Source organism: Scomber japonicus, chromosome 1 (assembly GCF_027409825.1).
Source record: "Scomber japonicus isolate fScoJap1 chromosome 1, fScoJap1.pri, whole genome shotgun sequence".
NCBI classification, from domain to species: Eukaryota; Metazoa; Chordata; class Actinopteri; order Scombriformes; family Scombridae; genus Scomber; species Scomber japonicus.
Window position 1 is genome coordinate 23802062 of NC_070578.1, and position 21965 is coordinate 23824026.

General features: G+C 39.0%; 1 protein-coding gene across 1 annotated transcript in view; it reads right to left on the minus strand.

The window, feature by feature from the left end:
• plekha7b (pleckstrin homology domain containing, family A member 7b) overlaps window positions 1-20313 on the minus strand; it is a 75373-nt gene extending 55060 nt beyond the window's left edge. The window contains exons 1-3 of the mRNA XM_053324547.1: window positions 20231-20313; window positions 20029-20105; window positions 19838-19895 (exon numbers count right to left, since the gene is read on the minus strand). Coding sequence (XP_053180522.1) covers window positions 19838-19895; window positions 20029-20105; window positions 20231-20313 — 218 coding nt within the window. The remainder of the gene's footprint in view (window positions 1-19837; window positions 19896-20028; window positions 20106-20230) is intronic.
• Window positions 20314-21965: the final 1652 nt, after the last annotated feature.

Here is a 21965-nt window from a genome sequence, read left to right on the forward strand (position 1 = left end):
TTTTGATTCTCCCCAAATGAGAAAATGATCGCCCCCTCCCCCCACAGTTTGTCACCGGCAACGTAAGGAACATCCTCAAAGCCACATAAACATTAGGGAAGACTAACTGCAGGCCAAACTTCAACATGGTTTTCAGCATATTTGAGGGTGACTTGTCTGTTTCAGCCAACATGAAGGATCGGAACTGCACACTTAAAACACGCTGTTCCGCTAACGGGACGGACCGGAAGTTGGGAGGTAGCGACACGTTCTTCTGAATGTTTTAAACATCAACCCTTAAACATATATATTCATGCCATACATTGTTAGAACGCTTAGATTCTCCCGATTCATTCAAGACCACTCATGAATTATATGGTTGCTCACAGCTGTAATAGTATTAGCGGTTAGCTCGGCTAGCCACTCAGCTAAGTAAGAAAAGCTATAATGCCTACATACCTTCAAAGTCTTCTCTTTATCCACAACGATCATCTTATGACTCAGGACTTTCTGTACAGCTCGCCAAGTATCCATTCTGGTGAAATATGTAATCCGTTTCCATAAAACCGAAATATTTTCCTCAATATGTCCATGTATTTAGTCCAACACGTAAGGAAACAGACACGGAACAAACCATATACGGTCCCTTTCACGTCACTTCCTGACCTACACGTGCATCTGTGGGACACGTGACTGTTTTGTTTACGCCCGTGAACTCCTCCTGTTTCATACACACCACACACCAGCAGATAGCCTCTAGCAAAGACATATGTCTATCTTCTTCTTCTTCTTCTTCTGGCCGACCAGGTGAATTAAGTGCGTCTTCTTTGGTTTTATTGCCGCCACCTACTGCCCCGGAATTGTTACGACAAGCTACATTCACAGACAGAGTCCCATTATTATGCTTTTATGAGCGAGGTCGAGCGAGCCAAAAGCCGAAAAATCTATTCGTGGCGGACGTAATTCTTTCGTGGCGGCCTGAATGTGTGGGAAACACTGCACATCTATTCTGATGTAAACTGATTAGTTGAGAATGTCATTGTCTTGTTATATACTGCAGTACAATGGCAGTGAGGATGGCTTCATATCTGCTCTGTGCAAAGATGCAACAGCACACAAACTTATCAAAGCACTGCAAGTTTCTCTCACAATCTGTTCCCTCTGAATTGTATAATAATGTATATTACAAGTATGTCATTCTGCAATACTGACATATTGTGTCACTGGACATTAAATGATGAAGGGTTATTTTAACATAACCAACCATGTCACCAAAATCTGCTCCTCACATCTGTCCCTGTGTTGCTGGAGCTATCACATTATCATTTTATCAAGGAAATTAAACAGATGGATTAAATACATGAGGTGAGGTTCCACTTGGCTGGCAGAGGGTAACTGAATTTAGAGGCTATTTTTAGACCTCTATATCCTGAGGGTAGGGAGAGCTCGTGGAGACTTTGGAGGCTTATTAAGTCAGGCATCAGTGGAGGAAGGTAGGCCACATCTGGTGAGCAGCTCTAAAACGCAATCTGGTCAGCAGCAGAATTTACCAGAACAGTCCCTTCACTGGAATTTCCATCCCACTCACAGAGGCTGATCTAAATCACAAGCAGGGGAATTTAAAAGGTCACAGTTTTAATACACAGAGAATGTACTCCCTTTTCAAATACCTCACCCTTCTGTTTGGTATCATCATTATGTCTATTCTTAGAAGTATTAACTCTCTCTGGGAATGTGCAGCATTTGTGGTTAAGGAGAGGTCACCTCCTTCCTCTGATACTACCTCCCTTCTATCCACGTGTAAAATGTCCCCTGAGACAATTTTCGGTATGTCATTTTTCAGTCCGAAATCTCCAGCCACACAAGTTGCAGTTAACGAAGATATGAGCTCTATCTGCCAAGCATACAAGTGAAGTACCTTGGCTATGGGCCACATTTCACCCCCATGGTTGGAATAACATGGAAATGATGAGCTTGGCTGAGCTGGGCTGGGTGTGACTAGGTGGGACTAAACATGACTGGATCGAGTACTGAACTAAACATCAGATTAGATGTTACTCAACACCCTGAGTAGAAACAGACCAAGCAAAAGCCGAGCTTACATAATCCATTATAAACAGACCACCACACATGAGTGGACACACCTACATGAGGCAAATTGATGTTTATTTGAAATGAGCTAGGTTATAAATGCTGCTGTATATTCTGCAGTGAAAATAATGTTGATTAAAAGCGAGATCGAACTGTCAACCTCTGTTATCTGCTGCTTATAGGTGAAACTTTGTGGTCTGGTCTTTACTGCCTTTGTGGCTGAGAGCACAGCAGGAGGGCTGACCGATGAGGAAGCACATGCAGGAATGATAAATAGGCTAAGTAACCTTATCGCTGCGGCTGACATAAAGGCTCTGACAGAATGATAATAAGCTTGATATCTCGTGCATATATCCATGAATAGATTAATGGCTGGCTTTTCTGCATGTCCTGGTTTCTATGTTCTAACCCAAATAAAACTGGCAGAATTAACTAAAGAACTGCTTAAAAACAGTAATTTGGTTGTTTATGTGGCTGGAACAGATGGAACAGTGCATTGTATAACATGCAGCTGCAAAATGTACAATTCAATTGAGCTGGTCAATCCCTAAATTCACCTTTCTGCACCATGCTAACATAGCACTATGGCTAGTGAGCCTGTACTACATGAACATACAATTTCAACAAAAAGAGAACTAAAAGAGCCTACCAATGCATGGAAAAGTGCAATATGCATTAAATGTGACACTTTATGTGTACATCTGTAGACAGTATATCTCTGTGCATCTGTGCATATGACAGTTGGTTGAGCCCTAGTAGCAACTGTGCTTAGGACTGAGGAGTGAACCCATGTAAACAAGTACATTCCTCTGACAAGTATAGCCCTTGCTCAGTGAAACAGAGAGGGGAGAGGGGAGGAGGACTGCATCAAACCTCCACTGTAGTCTAACCTATAGAGACGTCCCCATATTAACCATGTTTATAGATGAGCATCATAATTAGCCTGAGAGCTCACAGTTCTGCTGACATCAACACAGCGGTCAGTGACCTGTGATTATGAGGCACTGCGGTGAGCATCTCTTGCTTTGTCCCTCTGTCTTTCTGTTCTTCTCCCGTAAAGGATGCTTAATTAGTATACACTGATAAAAGCACTTCGCAAAGGCAATTAAAATGGCTATATTGCCTTTTAAAACAGCCAGATGCCTTCCCTGCCACAAACATAGATGATAGACACTTCTCAGCATGCATGTAAATTCTCCCTTTTTCCCATATACTTTGTACAAACACATAACAGCATGCAATAAAGCACTTTATCTCCTCCAGCTGCTGGCACGTTGTAGCAAAATGCTTCAGCTAGCAATACAATCCACACATGTGTTGGTAGAGGGACTGCGATACACACCTGTGAGTCGCACGATAAACTGGCTGTCTCTTGTAAGGGAAGTTAAAGGACTGTCCTGGTTGGCCCAACATGTTAGCCGCAGGTCTGTGATTTGCTGTGCTCTGCTGTGCTCTTCTCAGTGGTGACTGTGTGTGTGTGTACTCCTCTCAGCTGGTAGTACTGCTGTTGCTGACGTCCTCTGCTGAGCACGGTGGCGTTGATTCATTCAAAACATTCTCCTTCCCACTTCTCCTGTGTTACGCTGCTGAGGTGGGGCTAAAAATACATGCAGTCAGTGAACTGTCCCCTGTCTCCGAGAGCGTTGGCTTGTTATAGATATTGTTAAGGCCAGCCAACCTCACCGATACGTCATGTAAGAGGCCCCAAAACACCAAGTAAAACTACAGTTACAAAGCATTAGCCATAGCCCATATAATCATATTACCTTCTCTCGCATTCTCTCCCTGCCTTTCTATCCTCACCTCTCCTCTCCTCTCCTGTAATGTATGCGTTCCTCAGCAGAGCTGGGCTGTCAGAGCACTTGCCCGAGCTGGACACCCTCTATGCTCCATTCTCTCTGCAGTCATGCAGGCAATGCACAGCAGAAACAACGAATGACGAAGAAAGGGTAATTACTGCAGTGAGTAAAGAACAAAGATGTGATGGCAGAAGTGATGGTGGGAAGGTGAGAGAAAGTATTTCCTATGCTACCATTTTGCACCAGCTGAACATGATAAAAACGTATACACCCACAAGCATCATTACAGTATATAAACTGTCAAATTTGAAAACTTTATTAATAGTTACTAAATTTGTCTTTTTTTTCTTTAGCCACCCCAGTGGCATGGAGCTTCATGGCAATATCAGTCAGCCAATCTGAAATATCTCAACAACTATTAGATGTATTTCAAGTTTCCTTCCCTAAATCTATGGTCTCCAGAAGAAGAAACCAACTGATTTTGGTTATGCCGTGACTGTCACTTACTGACACCTAGTTTGACAATTAAACTTTTATTGACTCATTTAGGTATTGATAGAAGATTGGAAGAACACTTTAGACATTCCTGGTTTTCCTCAAATCCTATCCTCCTGTCCTAATGACTGCAAGGATCCGCTGACTGTCACTAAGTGACACCTAGTTCAATAATTAAACTTTTAATGATTGATTTAATTATTGATGGATTGGTAGAACATTTTGAACAGACATTCATGATTCTCCTAATATCCTATCCTCCTGTCCTAATGACTATGGGGATCCCCTGACTTTTTCTTGTCCTTCTGGCTTTTAGCGATTGTTGACATCTCAACAATCTTAACTTAAGTCTGAACTTTTCATCTCATGCCATCAGCAGTTACATTTTCTTAACCTGCAAAATTGGGGCTATATCTATGACTTTTACATCAGGGTCAGCTATACACTGTTTTTAGAGCTAAATAGCAAATGCTGGCATACTAACATGCAAAACTAAGAGGGTAAACATTGTGACTGCTAAACATCAACAAATTAACATTGAGTCCCAGTTAGGAAGACATACTATACCTCATGGAAAGAGAAATGTAAGTCAACACTGGGCTCTGACCCAACAGCTGAAGAGACGGATGACTATGCCATGTTACAAATGCCTGCTATCTGAAAAATGCTTTTTGCATCAGCTAAGGACTCAGAAAGTCATCTCACACATTAAGCTGACAGTACCCACACACATACACACATGCACCAAAACGCAGGTAATGCATCCAGCTGCTGTTGCCCTCATCCCCTGAGTTTCATCCTCTGCTGCTCTTTCTCATCCATCTACACTCTCCTTCACATCTCGTTAGCGTACCCCACGAGTCAAAGAACGCACTAACACTGCAAGAAAAGACCGCTTCAGCAGGAGGAGATGATACAATATAGTGTGACAGATCACTGGCTCTGACCTGCACCAATGGTCATCTGAATTGTGCGTTAGACCAAGGAAAAATTGCAACATGTATGCCATTCAAGTTTAAAACAACCATATACTGGGAAATACTTAACTGCTAGAAAGCAAAACAGTTCCAGAGTACACAATATATCATGTTTAAATAGTTTTGTAAATTGACCTTAAAGAGACTGTTGTGCAATACTAAAAGTATGATCCACACATGAAAATGGCATCACTTAAACACACACCACCTATAGTATGAATCATAACACACAGTACTGTACAGCCACATCTGGGATGAACAAATAATCTCAATGGGATTTGACTGATATGCAGAAATCTTCTTTTTATCACGTTTCTATGATGGAAGTATCAGCTCATATTGTATATCGTCATTCATATTTACATTATTTATAGAGTTGCAAAAGATGATTCTTTTTGGCCTTTTCAAGGAATAAGTTGTAAACTGCATACTGACAAACTTGTTAGCAAACGCTTGCTTTCTTATACGTCAAACAGTTACGGAGCAACGTTATCATTCATTTACAGTTTCTGGCTTGCTTGTGAATGTAAGTCCAATATTCACTGTCCTTTTAGCTCTTGTTTTGGTCTCTATCAGCTCCTGGCTATCTGGCCATAAGCTGTTAACTGCTCCACTATGTTTACCAGCAACACTGTCCCCAACACTCACTGTGCCTGTTTGCTGTTCAGTGCTGTGCATGTAGTGTACAGTTGGGTTTTTGGAGCTTGTTAAATCACAATGAAATGAGAGTGGTAAAATAATAAGTAATTATTACTTCTTAGGGACTACGGATGCAAATTAGCAGCTTTGCTATAATCCGGCATGTTTACAGAGATGTTTTCGATGTTCATTAATGTGCACTGTTCTTATCCAAAAATAAAGCATTTATTATTATTAAACCAAAACAGTGAACTTTTGGCCAGAGAGTTAAACTATAAGCTGCATCACTGCAGTCAGTGATCATTTTTATAGGTTCAGAGTGACACTTTTCACAATAAACATTAACATTTGATACACTGTTATTATAAAAATAATGATTATAACTAGTATTTATAAGTTATCAAAAACTAACATGACTATATTGACAATGTGCATGGCTAAATGCCATGAACACATAATAAATGAAACAATATTAAACAAATAGAAATATATTTTTTAATTATTTTAAAAGACTAAACTAAAAGGCTAACTTCTTGTAAAGACACATTCCTCCTACGTATTAGAGTCCTCTTAGTCATATGAGTTGCTAAATTGCTACTCACCAGTAAATGATCAGAAGTTGAAAGTAAATCCAGTTCAAAAGCTTCAAACGTCCATTTCTGTCCTAAGCTTGAAGATGGACAATAAGTTGTGTCCTTTGTTGTTCTCTTGTTTTAACACAGTGCACAGTGTTATGCAGGTGGGTGTGCAAGAGAGGGCACAAACAGCTGTGTCAGATAGGAGTATAACTGCTGTTTCAGCCGCCTCTCTCTACTCTACACTGCCAGCACGTACAGTACAGGAAGAATAAAATGATAACACTCCTATTGTACAGTCCACATGTAAAAAATGGAGGGGGAGGAGAGGGGACGGGTCTGACTTGCTGGCTGGAGCCTCTAATCATTTGGTTACCACAGATGAGCAGTTATCACTTCAGCATGTTGTCAAGTTAACACAATGTGCTGACCTTGGTCTCTGACTGCAACCAGAGCCTTCCATCCCACCCTGAACCCTCTTTATCAGATCGCATCCCAGTCAGCCAGGGAGACAGAGGAGGAGGATGGAGGACAGACTACAGCTGAGTGGCTGGCTCAGGGTGCTGCAGTGCCGGGTCAATAATCCGCAGACAGACATATAGATAAGAGCAGAGGGCTGGATGAGGGAGGTCGATACATCAAATGGACCTGCCATTTTTATCATCCCGACTGTTGGAAAACAGAATGAAACTACTGGCTACAACAACACTGTCACAATAAAATTAATAATTTCTATGATACCTCCCAATCTGTTGTGTTAGCAAACCAGAAAGCCAGCAAATCAACAAACAATATACCACAGCTGCAATGTTGATGGACTAAAATAGCACATTAAGAAGATATTGTCAGTTACCAATTCAATACCGAACTCCGGATTTTTCTGTCAAATACAGGCAATGGAATGATTATTAAGCTGATATATATAATGGGGGAGATAAAACATTCAAAATTATATAACTCAAGCCTGAGTTCAATTCAGTTATAAGGTTACATTTTGCATTTTGCATTATGCATTATCTGTATTGACAATAAATAAGAAAAACAGAAAGAAACATGAAATGGCATCAAACTGTCAAAGAGGCAAAGAAAGACTCAGTAGCAATATCTAGTGGCTAATTACAGAACAGCACTTCACTGCAAAACTGTACTGTACATGCACATGCTCCACAATCAGTCTCAATGATTTACTGAATTTAACAGTAATCTAGATGATCAGTTCTAAAAAATCCGCATATTTTCTGCACAAAAGAAATTCAATATTTTCTCACAATGGTCAAATCACAAATATTTAGAATAAAGAGAGGATTCATTGGATTGTGAATGAGGAATAAGTCTTGCATCTCTGGTGCACTAAGCAAATTAAATTGGATTGGTTTGCGGGAACTCACACAGCCGCATGGTCAATGTGTTCAATAAATGCTGCAGTGAGTGAAATTGACCAAATCACCAGATCTGCTCTGGCTAGCATTGGCAAGGCGGGTCCTTTCATTTATCTTTTTCACACTCGATATTCCATTAATGGGAATAGCAATATCTAATCAAGTAATCCACAGTGGGAAACTGTTTTTCATAGCTTCTATGCTGCTGAATAGAAGCTTATTGAAATGTTAAGATTATTCAGACTTCAGACAATATCACTGAAGAATATTTAGAGAAAAACACTGCAAAACCAGATTACTGCCTATAAATTCCTATAGATCGTGAAGGTGTAATGTTGAAAAATATTTATTATTATTATTATTATTATTATTATTATTATTATTGTTCATTTTCAAACATGACACCATTTCTTGCTCTCACCAGACAATAGGACATACAAAAAATATGTCAGGTTCAAGGTCATCTTGTATTAAATAAGTTTTCTTGGAGTGTTTTATGATTTAATGCCTTAAACCTTGTTTTTTGTTATTTTTTACATTAAGCATATCTTTCGATATCGATATCTTTCTTCGAAAAACCCATAGATTGAGCTTAAAGTTTTGTTCTTGATCTTGGAAACTAGTTTGATTTTTTTTTAAAAACATAGCCCATTTACTACCCTTTTCCAGAGCTTTTGGAGACCATGAGATGCCATTGAGAGCTCCAGAAAAAAGGAATATGTGGACTTTTAGTTAAATTTTTTGTCAAACAGAAAAGGTTTGCATTTCAGCTCTACTCTATATGTGTAGCATGTAGAATGTATGCAATAGTTTCAGCAAGTGCTCAGTAGCAGTTTTACAGTAAAAATATATTCCATGCTCTAACTTTTACCAGATGCACATACCTACACTATACCTAAGCCCTTTTTTATCTAAATTAAAACTTGATGTGCTCCCAAAAATCAAGACCATTAACCTTGGTTTACCCGTCTCATGATATCACCATTTGGATCTTTTTTTATACAGAAATGAGCAGAAAACAGATGTTCCACTCATAGAGTCAAATGCAGGAAGACAGAGAGAACAGTAAGTGTTTGCCAGCCAGTCCAAGCAAATTAAAGCACATGGTAGAGATCTGTGAGTGATTTTAGACTCTGACCTTAATTTTATTTGCCATTTTAAAAAGGTCACAAAAACATAATTTCTTCATCTGAGGAACTAAATTAGACTATTTTTAAACTGAGAATGATGTTGAAATGCTGATACACTTTTATTACAAGCTGCTTAGAGTATTGCAGATCTTTCACTGGTCTCCCAAAAAAGTATTTAAGAAAATCATAGGCAACACACTGCAGCCAAGATTTTGACCTATGCAAAAAAAAAAAAAAAAAAGAGATTACATTACTCTCTCTGCTCTCATTGTCCACCTTTACCTTGTGGAATTGGTTTTAAAGTCATTTGACTTATCTACAAAGCCCTCTATAATCTAGCACCTTCATTAATCAGTGACTGCTTTTCATTTTATGTCCTAACAAGAACTCTCAGATCTTCCACTGCCCTTTTTTTGTGACCCGCACGAAATCTGGCAAGGCGGCTTTCGGCTTTCTGTGTTTATGGCTCTTAACTGTGGAACATCTTGCCCTCAGATCTCAGAACAGCAAATTCCCTGGGAACTTTTAAAAGTAAACTAAAGACCTATCTTTTTAATGTGGCTTAACGTTACTCATATTGTTGTTAAAGTTTTATTGTATTGTGATTAAATTGTTTATGTTTGTATGTTTTTCTCTAATTTATTTCTAATTTTTTTACCTATTGGTTTGGTTTATTATCATCTGATCTCATTTTAAAAAGCACTTTGGGTTGCATCTTTGCATGAATCTTGCTATAGAGATAGGTTTATTATCACTACTGTTAGTATTATCATCATTGTTAAACTATCCTGTGGATTTTACACTGGTGATATAAGCTTAGTACATTTAAATTGCCTACATGTTGCTCATCACTTTGAAGGTGAACACTGGAATCTGCTGGACAAAATAACAATGAACACTTTACAAAAAAGCTTGATTCTCAGACAATCTCAGCAAAAATACTTTCTCATTTTATCCAACATCCATCTTGCACCTCTGTGGCTGCTAACTAATCAATTCTCTCCTCACCGATGTGGTGAGAGGAGAACCGTGTGGGACCTGCTTCTCTCTGCAGTGGCTTAAGTCACACTCCGGCTCTGGCAGAATGCGGCAGAAAGAAGTGTCATCTGAAGTCAATCAGAGGGAGGGTGTACAAACTCTTTCTTTCCTCCAGGGAGCCAGCTGAAACTACTCAGGTGTAGAACATCTTTCTTTAACAGCATGACAAGAGAGATAAATGACAATGGACAAAAAAGAAAACAAAGGCTGTACTTTTGCTTAATAGGAAATTTTGAGTGTTCTCAGCTGTTTCTTGCGTGCCAGTTTCATTTTCATTTGCTGTGCATTAGCATAGCATATGACAGATATTCAGAAAAAAAGTGACATTTCTATAACACAAATACACAACCAGAATTGCACAGTGTTAATACTTAATCCAGGACATGCTAGGAAGTGTTACCTTATCTCACTCTGCCTATCCTCGCTCTCCAAACTGGAGGGCTCCAGCTCAGTAACCAGTTCTGTTTCATGATCAGTCGAGTCAGTCCCCTGGCCAAGGGGCAGGCAGCTGCAACAGCAGGTTCCCATCCCGGCTCTGGCATCTCCCCTGCCCTGTTTCTGCTCTAACTCCTGTTCTTGCTCTGACTGGTCAACCTGCTCCAGCTGCCTGGACAGGGAATGACTCAGTCTAGATAATGTATGTCATCCAACAGCTCTTAATGTATTCATTCTTTGCAGGCCCTTTGGTTATATATTGTAAGTCAAAACAAGGCCTGATGGAAAGCTTCCTTTCTATTCTGCAGCACAGATACCCACTGTACCAGCTGTCTCAATCTATCCTTTGTTTTCATCCACTTTATTCAGTCCGATGCTTTAACCTCCAACTCTATTTGTAGGCCTCCGACATAACTGTACAGTATATGTTGTTTAGCTGTCACGAGCCTCGTAATCAGTCACTGTGGACATGATATTGACAACGACAGCTCTGTTTATAAAACGATCTGGCCTCAAGTGAAGAGTCAGGCCGCCTCACAAGACAAGTTAAGAAGACAGATGCACCAACATAATAGCTGGACACAATTTAAACATGATACAAGGACCTACTGATGATGACAAATGGTCAACATAAATCACCCTCAAACTGTGAGAGAGGACTGACTACATCACCAACAGCCCATTTTGCAATTTCTCTGCCATGAATCCTGATATCAATTTCAGCATCCCTGGGCTTGTTGTTAAAGATGGTGTTAGCAAGAGCATCATTACCATCTTCACAGGATTAATGATTCCTGCTTCAAGGCCAGTTTGTGTGTATGTTATAGAGCAATGAAGTGTTCTGTGTAATTTTTGAATGTGTGCATGTGTGTGTGCATTTGACAGCTATCACCTTATTCCCACGCTTCACTCCCACCATCACATTCATCTGGACAAAAACACGCTATAAACAACATATTGCAATTGTCTTGACCTTGAAATGCATTTCGCCTGTTCATTCAGTATTTTCATTCCCTGCACAGCATGCATGGTAAAATGGTTGGAAGAGAAGAGTAACAAGCTGGGAGCTGCATTACACTAAGGAAGTTAAACTTCCTTATTGCAATATATTCATTCTGTTTCCCTTCATCAAAGTGTGAGATTTTGATGCTGTAACAGGAACAACCAAGGAGCATATCTGATAATTTGCTAATGATGCGTCAATCACAGAATAATTAAAATCTTAACATTACATTAATACATACATTCTCCAACAAACATGTATTTCATATTTATTTCTTGCAACATAGAAAGGAATGCAGTGTTTTTCATACTAATAATGTTCCCAAACCAAATGTCTTGCAGAGATAAAGCGTGAGTAATATGATCCATCAGGATTTTGACAAGAATGACACACAACCATTTTAAAGTATCTATTTTCAGCTGAAGGTCACTGTCTCAACAAACAGCTTGACGGATGGTACAGAAAGAGAGAGACTGAACTGTGTTTACACACAAGATGAAACAGACAAGAAGAGTCTGCAGAAGTGCTACTGTATCTATTTGCGCCAAATGATAAAATACCATATCTACACAATATAGTAATATGAAATAATATAACAAAAATACTAATATATGGCGGAGTATCCTGGAATTTACATAATTCAAAATACAGGGCCACTGGTGCAACACTCACATTTTATACATGTAAATGACTTACATTCATGTGTGACAAAATAATATGATATATGACAAATGTGCGTAAATAAATAAGATTCCTCAGCATTGTTCTGAAGTGCATGAATTGTACATGTTGGTAGATGGTGTAGCCCTTTCAACTTTTTGTCTTTGCTCTCATATGAAAATGCTCAAAACATCAAATCATAATGCAGTTTGGTTGCAATTTTGAATGTTAACTTGCTTGTTGTGCTGTAAACTGAAAACTGTCAGACAAAAAAAAAGAAAATCAGCAGCTCTACAAAGTATATAAAAGATACATTATTCAAGTTTTACAACCACTATTTTCTGTAATAACAAGATGTATCGATTTAGGAAATGCCTGTTACAAAGTACAGGTTTAAGATACTTATTTACTCTGGTAATGATTTAGAAAATAGCAGTGGTCATCTTGGCTGCGTGGCACTGTAGAGTAAGTGGAAGTTACCCTACAATCAGGTGCATAGACTACACTTCAAGTGATGCTAGCACAGTCAGATGATACAGCTTTGTGAAATATGTTGCCTGCAGTACTTTGTGGTGCCTTATAGAAGTACTTAACAAGCACAACTGTGGACAAGGAACAAGGAAATGATGTGGCAAATGCAACACAGTCTGCTAAAGCAGTTTCTCATACCAGACAAATTTACAGAGAAAATGTAAGAAACATTGAATTGAATAAAAAAGTTTATTATATTATATTATCCTGTGCCTGAACTCACACCTGCACTATATATAAATATGTAATTTGCTCATGTGTGTGAGGAGATTCCCATTTGATGATACTGTATACAATATTTAATCCATACCCTCTTGTAACATCCACACGGTTTCTACATGGGCACTATTACTGGTAGCATAAAGATTGATAGGCATTAGTTTCTCAATTGATCAGTGGAGATAAAAAGATGCCTCGCTGCTTTTGTCATCTTCAGGTTTATTTAAACAAGCATTTGCACTGATGCTTCTCTTGTCTGATGCATGGGGCAGGAGAGCTGATTCTGATCTGATTGATATTCAGTAATGCATTTTCAATCTTTCTTCATTACTTCCCATGGCACTTAACAAAGATTTCCAAATAATGTCCCTTCACACCCGTGGTTCTTTGTACAAATATAAGGTTACCTAGCAAATCTAATAGTAGTCAGTAGAGCTGCAGCTGTTGCCGCAGTTACCACATTACCATGTTAACACAATAACCTAACACCCACCACAAAGTCAAGCTAATCACTGCTTCAACACTGAGTGAGCGGCTCAAGTGATGGACACAAGTTTTCTCTCAGGCTTGACATACTGTTGCAAAGTCAACCTTAATGACAACACTGTCACTGATGATAAAAAGTTCAAAAAGACAAACAATCAGTCTTCTAAATGCTAACTGTTGGTGCAAATATTTTTTGACCACTTCCAAGAGTATGAAAGTGTGTGAGTATGTAACTATACTATGATGTGAGATGATTCACAGTTCAAAAGACCTATCTTATACTGGCCCTTTATACTTAACTCCAGCAAGCTTTCCAGAAGCCTGTGAGGGGTAGCCGTATCAAAGTCATGATTAGTTACCACCAATGAAAACCTAACATTTCCTGCTTTACTGCTGTAAATCAAAAGCTTTTAAATGACTAAATAACTGGAGACTCTTATTGTAAAGAATTTACAGGAAATTAAACATGCTCCTCACCGAATTAGCAGTGCTAAAAACTGGTCAACACAACATATGGAGATATTTGGAGCTTTTTGTTCAGCCTATCAGTTAGCATAATGCAGGGAGGATTAGTATAAGCAGCAACAAACACAGTGATGATGATGTTGGATGAGGAGCTGCGGACAACCAGCAACAACTTATTTTACCTTGCCCTGCTATGTAATGGAATCCCAGATAGCATGCGAATGTGGGCCACTTGAGGCAATGATCTGGCACTGTAGGCATTCTTCTGGCCCGGACAAAACAGACGTGAACCTAAACTGGCCCATACATTTGGGCCAAATATCACAAAACGAATATGGCCCATCTTTGGCCGAAATATGGCAAGTATGGCAATGACTAATCCGGATGTGAGCCTAAAGAGGCCCACATATAAGGAAACATACTTGGCCCACCTTTGTTGAAACATATTTGGGCCAGTCTTGGCCGAACTGGTTTATTTGGTGTGTTTTTGGTTGACATCTGGCATTGTGATGGCTTGGTTATGGCCCACTTTTGGCAAACATGAGCGGACCGCCCAAGTGCCATCATTCCATGCTGTATGTGGGCCGGATGAACATGTCAGGTGTGGGCCAGATATGGGCCAAAAGAATTTTGCTATCTGGGATACCACTCACAGTGTGGAAGCTTGATTCGAATCAGCGTGACTACCCCCAAAACAAAAACGCCATAATGTTAGCAGAGTGGAACAGTGAACTCCAAGATGAACATAAAGTATAAGTATAAAAAAATCTGTCAAAAGTTGACGGCCCGGGTTTAAAGTAGAAAACAACTTTGTAAACCAAGGATTCAGAGCAGCCTAGCAGCCTGACGTTGGTGCTTTTTGCTCACAGGGATTACTTCTACATTAATTGACCTCATTGCTTTACACTTTAGCCACATTTGATATGAATATCCGACACTGCAGCATGACATAACTGAAAAGAAGGAAAAGCATAATAGGTCACCTTTAAGCAGTAAATAACTTATCCTTGTATGTAGTGAGTGTCTGTTTATTGCTTCTTTTCAAAAAAAATCACAGACTTGTCTTGCTGCCTGAGCCCAAAGGGGAGCCAGTAGGGACACACTTTAAAAGGAATGCGTTTTGTCTAAAGTTTAAAAGTTTAAAAGTCAATGTTTAGTACAATTCTACAGTTTAACAAAAAACAAATCAAGATCAAGTTAAATACTTTTAGTCTATGATATAATGTTTGAGGAACTCTGACGTGCATTTATTTGACAGAATAAAGAGTCAACAATGTGCACATGAATCTGTTTCATGTTAAAAGAACCTTTAATCTGGAAGGGGAAAGGTCATTTGAAGGATCTTGGGGCTCATTTGTGACACTATCCTTTTTGGCTGTGCTATTTTGAACTCAGCAGTTACTAACATATAGATTTGCTCTGTTTGCAGAAAAAGAAAGCTTAATTAAGACAGCATTGAGATAAGGGCCTGTAGGGATACTAAACTGCTTTTTTATTCCCTATTAAAACACCCTCCTTCAAAACTCCCTAAATGTCTTATGGCTAATTAACCTGATAAAAATAGTCAGCTAGTTAAAAATGCCAACACAATGTAAAAGCATAACAAGCAGCAGAATATGGGGAAGATAAACACAGTCAAAAATCTGAGAGAATAATAAAACGTTGATTGATGAGATTTAGATAGAAGTAGAGAGAGTATTCTAGTTTTTGGTGTGTGATCTATGTGAGCTTTTAGTATGGATATCAAACACTTCCTCTTGTCTCACAGCATTGTAAGCCCATTCAACAATGTGAACTGTGTCCTCAACAGGACACCATTGTGCCTCAGTGGGGTCATTTTTTCCCTCAGGGAGCTATAGAATTGCACATTTCCAAAGCTCAATGAGTGCCAATGATGTGGCGGAGAGTACACCTGACTGAACTGAAGTTTTCCCAGCTTTTACTTGGGAATTAATACATCTTATGAGCCTCTATAAATTAGATTAACTAATAAAATAGCACAATAATCATTATTACTCCGAAGTCTTTAGTTTACCGTCTTGTCCATTGCTTTTTACTGTATTTTAAGTCAGATGTTTATAATGTTACTAACTCCTTTACTGTTCTTCCAGTCACAACCTATTATTGAATGAATTTCATGGCTTACTACTATTTCACTCTTTTAACACTGTTGGACTCACAGGAGAACATTTAAGAAAAAAGGGTCAAAATCAATGCAGCAAAGAGTTTTGGGTGTGTGTCTTATGTAGCCTTGTAGTCTCAAGCAGAGATGAGGAGTGGGCTAGGAGAGGTCTGGTTGAGGTTTGATCTTGTTTAAATTATGTGATTTCACACAGTTCCCCTGTAACTTAGTTATACCTCTGCATTGTACCTATAATAAGTTATCACTATCACACACATTTTGCCTGGTTTTTGCTTTCAACTTGCTTATTTGCAGTGAAATTCACCCACTTGATAAATGTCAACACACAGACTTGTGCCATCTGTAACGGAAAGTATCATCTTCAGGAATTGAACTGAGTCATTTTGGAGGCTGGATTTCAAACTGGGTCACGTCCTTGGAGATTTGCCAGAAATATGACAGACACTGATAGTCTATCTCAATCCATTGCCATAGATGACGGCAGACCTCGACCATTAGTTTTGACAATCTCCTCCTCCAAACTACTCAATTCAATATATTGATTAGTCAGTGTATCAAAAGTACTATAACTAAGTTGAACTAAACTAAATCCATCTTACTCTGAGATGAGGCACTGAAATATATCTTAACTCTCAACGTGTTCATACATCCAACATAGAGCGCTATGCCCACTTAAATGTAGATCAGATCTGCAGGCCACAGGCTGGCCTGCAGCGAGGTGTAAATAAATGTGAGTTGTGCCACAGCAGCAGTGTCTGAACAATCTTTTCTTTGTACTCCACCTCAACTAAATTCACAAACAACGCACAACCAAGTCTACCAACCGTTGTCACAGCAGCACTGTGTGGATTTCAGCCACGCTTCAGTTTGTTTGTTCAAACAGCTGAGGGGTGAAAGACGGATTGGAATGGACATCAGTTTTTTTATATCAAAATACCTATTTGATTTGTGCCAAAAAAATAAATAAATTCCAAGCAAGGTTTCCCAGAAAGTCTAATGTTGAAGTGGAAATTATGTGTATGTATGAGGTGAAATTTCCTTAAACAAAAAAGAAACATAAACTCACCTAAATTCAATGCTTATAGTACTTGTCTCTGTAGTATGAGTTGTACCTTTTATAAGCTATAAACTAATACTTGTGATGATTTTAACAGTGTGAAATAGGGCCCGAGCCCAAGTTGTCCAATACCTGTCCAAGTTTTTTAATGTGATTTTAACTAATAATTCCACTGAGCTGGAGACATCTTCACTCTCTTAAGTGTTTGAGCATTGCCAGCAAACATGAATAACCAAAGCATATCTTGCACCAAAGCTATAAAGATATTCCTGGATAGTAGGCTGTTTTTAGTCATGAATCTGTCAAATCAACTTGGGTTTGTAAGAACAAAGATGTCATAAATATAACAGGTATCCACACTTACAGCTCAATTAGCTGAGTGCTGGAGTTCAAAGAAAGGTAAGCTTCAACAACTGACACTCCCTATAATTAGCCTGTAGACACATGGGACAAATCAGGCATCCTGGCATCATCATCATCTACAATAAATCAAATAAACCACCAGAGATAAACTCCTCCACAATGTGGAAATGACAGTACTCCATCACCAGAGAGTAATACAATGGGTTGCAATGAAAAGGTCATGCTCATCACCAGCTGTACACCAATCAGCTGTTTCTCAAACTAATTATCCATGTGAACGCGAAACAGCAATATGGGACCATTTCACAAATTAAACAAAGGCCGATCCATTTGTCATATCCAATCAATGCTATTGGTTTATTTCGGAGCATTATCTCAATAATACTGTATATATAGTCAAAGTCATATGATGAAAACTCAAATTCATGTTCACATTGATTTAAATTGTTATGTTGTTTTTAAAAGGCCAAAAGTCATAATGTTCTGAGAACAAATATATACACTACATCAAGCATCATCATGTAGTGACTGATTTTGGCATTATACAGTAAATTTGTCACAATGCTAATCATTCAGCTCTATTAATACCTACACTGGCGTGCACACAATGATTTGATTTTCTTACATCTACCAAGAGCACACAGAAAAATGTCAGCTGTGCTCAAAATAAGAACGGCCTGACTATGTTTCTGTTCAATGTTTGACTCCAAGAAATTTCTGTTGAAAACAAAGAAGTGATAGCAAAGCAGGAGCATAACAGGATCCTTCCACCGTGCCAACTGGGCAACAAGTCGACAACAAATTTTACAGCCTTGACATTAAGGCTACCATATATCACACAACTTCAATGTTGTTTTGTTCTGCCTAATTCCAGAGCAAAAGCAAAAAAGAAGAGTGAGTGAGTGAAAAAAACACAATGACCACCTTTATTCAACATACAATAAATGTGTCAGCAACAACAAATTTGTTAGTTTATGTCCCAGCCCACAACATCGTTGGATCCCACACTTTCCTTTAAAGTGGCTACTGAATGCATGTAAGCCCCTGTTTTTTTGGCTCAGTGCAATCTGTGTACATAACTTGTCATCTGACAAGTAACTCTTTTGTTATCTCTTGTCATTACACTGTGTGATACAGATCTGAGCCAAAATGAAAAAATGTGTGTTGTAAATGTTGTTGTCTGCAGAGAAAGCAAAGGCCTCTTATTAATAACCATCAATCTCAGAACTTCTGCAGCTATGAGCATATAAAACCTTGCATACAGGCCTTCTGTCTGGGACAAATGGGGCAAACTAAAAGGGGCATGGCGGGACTACGGGTAGTGGGACAACAAAATGTTAAACAAGCTACAGTGGGAGGAGTCACTGTGATTCACAATGATGCAGCTCCAATAAAGAATTTATGTCTTCACTTTATTTTATAGTAAGCTTTCTGTTTTTCATTGTAACCCTGACTTAAATTTGATTTAGCATGATTTGCTGGTTTCTCTTGTGTCCTGGTTTCTCCCACATGACTCATCTGATACACACTGAAAGCCACAGACCAAAATCTATCCATCCATAACACATTTTAGATGCAAGTGCAAATATATATAACACTTAATCATCGACTAAGCATCTAAACATAATGGATGTGTCAGTATGGTACTTGATGGTGTGGCACCTTTCTCTGGTTTCTAATCTGAATCCTATGACTGAAATCAGGAAGGGATGTGAAAATCTGACAGAATCCTGCGACTGAAATCAACAACGGACGTGAAAATCTGACAGGAGAACTTCACACACTGCAGCCTGTGTGTGACTTTGGAAAATCTGTCCTCCCGGCTTCAATAATGCAATCATGCCATACATCTCTGTCACCACATGGTCACACCCCTCTCCTGCACCCCTTACAGTCAATCTCTCTCTCTCTCTCTCTCTGCCTAACACACACACACACACACACCAAGGCTGTACACCTAGTATCTAATAGAGGGAGTAGAGGTCCTGCATGGAGGATGTGAGGAGAATTTTAATAGCCTTCTTCCTGTCCTGCTAGGCACTGCCACTTTCCATTCACAATGCAAACAGAAAATTGGTTTCATATATCCAGTGGGACCCCCGTGTGTTAATCCATAATGGTTCGTTTGTTAATCATTTCTCAGCTCATGTACATAGATAGTGTTTTCTAGGCAAAATATTGTCTTTTTTTAATCTACTTTGAGCATGTGATAGCAGCTCAAACATGTAAGCAGCATGTCAGTACGGAACATAGAGGCAGAAAGAATATGAAAGGAGCATTTTTACACACACCACCTCAATGCAATACAATTAAGCAGCTAATCAAATTATACACGGTCCAAACAATGCAACACAATGCACATGAGCCACTCACTTAATGAAGTAGCTGGCTCCCTCGTCCGTGAAGCCCTCTTCCCATCCTCTCGGCAAATCTATAACACGGGACAAAAAGGAAAAAAAAAGAAAGAAAAAAAAACATATTGAACGACCCGCCAAAGGACAGCACACTGCAGCAAAAAAAATGCCCTCTTTATATCCTGCAAATGTGATAGTTTGCCTTCGTACCTGAACGTATCATGTGTCCCGAGTTAACAGGTTCACAAGTGCGCGGATGGAGCCAAGTAGTGCTCTGAGTTTTATCACTGCAAGAAAGACACCTGTTACTGAACGATATTTTTTAAAAACAAAAAAAAACTAAACAAAAACCCTTCACACTACGTTAATGACTCACAAAGTAACCGATGTTGAATAGTTAAAACCGGCTCACTTAATAAAAAAGACCCGTCCATCTCTACAAACTCCGTACGACCAGTGGTCAGGTAGGGTGTCCCGTCCGAGAGGTGCCGCCATGATCTCTCGTCTCTGCTCCCGACTCTCCCCCCTCTTCCTCTCCGCAGACTTTTCCAGGGAGCTCAGCTATAATACCACCGCTAGGGCTGCATAGTTTTTTAAAGGGGAAGAATACCAAACTCGTCAATGGACTCACTCCACCGCTCTGTTTTTTTGTTGTAATTTGAGCTGAACGAGAAGAGGCTATCCTTTTTCCCAGAAGTAGCGGTCTGGTGGGTGATTATAAAAGCAAAGCTCGGACCCCAACAAAACAATGGAATAATAAATGAAGTCCACTGCGGAGAAAAAGTAGGGAGTAGCCCCTAGGGTGTAGTAGAGCTGCACTGGATTGATAGGAGTGGGAAATGATTTTTTGGCACGTAGTACAACCAAAAATATGCTCCTATGAAAACATCTGGGACAGTTTTAAGACTCATTTTAGACGGAGTCACACCTGAAAGCAAAGAAATGTAAGTAAGCTACTTTAAAGCTGGTTCTCAAACTTTTTCATATCAAGGTCCCCTTAACTGGCACACATTTTATAAGATTTTGTCCCAGGGTCCCTCATCTGACTGATCAACTGTTTGCTTTTATATGTTTTATTACTTAAAGCTGTTTGAAATATGACCAAACATATAAATTATGTCATTGTGTTACATATGGATGAAATAACAGTGAAAATAAAGTATTCCCCTTTTTGCTGCTGTCCCCCTGAAGCCCCTTCAAGGGCCACTGGGGGTTCCAGGAAGCCACTTTGAGAGCACTGCTTTAAAGAATATTAAGATTACCTGCTTGAGTCTCTCCTGTAAAGCTACTGCAGTATATGTTGAAGTGCGAATTTGTTTGAGGGAGAGAAATAAAAGACTGATTAAATAAGGAACCTAGCATCCTTTCATCAGAAATGTTTCATCACAGGCTTAGGTATGTATGAGAAACCCTGACTGCATACCTGAGGAGCAGTATAGCTTGTACAATATCAAGATTTAAGTTTTGAGTCCTTCAGTTGAGCATGCTTGAGTGCAGCACCACCCAAATAAAAGGACAAGGAATTATTTGTGATGGAAAAGAAGAAAATCAGACAGCACAATATATCCACAGGCTCAAGGCCGAGGATTGAGATGACACCACTTTCAACTGGAGGAAGCTAATCAACTTTGTAATTACATGTGACGTGAGTTCATGATGCCAAAAACTGATAATACCATACATTGTAAAATTACACTAAGTCTTCTTTAAAGCTGACTTAAACAACATCAGTAGATTAGACAGAAATAAACATTGCAATACTGTTCTTGAACACAGAATTTCCTGAAGATTGGATTCAGGAAAATAAAAAGTAATGTGCTGTGATCATTATCATATCATTATTTGTATTATCCCTTCAACTAAAGATTGACAGAATTATCCAAAGTTAGGGCTTCAACTAATGATTGTGTTCATTGATTATTGTCTTGATTAGTTGTTTGGTCTATAAAACATCACAGAAAGATGGAAAAAAGTTGTTTCTCCCAATCCAAAATATCCTCAAATGTCTCATGTTGTCCTGACCAAACAGCCAATACCCTAGAGATACTTAGTTTACTATCATAGAAGACTAAATAAACCAGAAAATAATCACAGTTGATAAGCTGGAATCAGAGAATTTGGGCATTTTGTCCTTAGGAAATTAATCA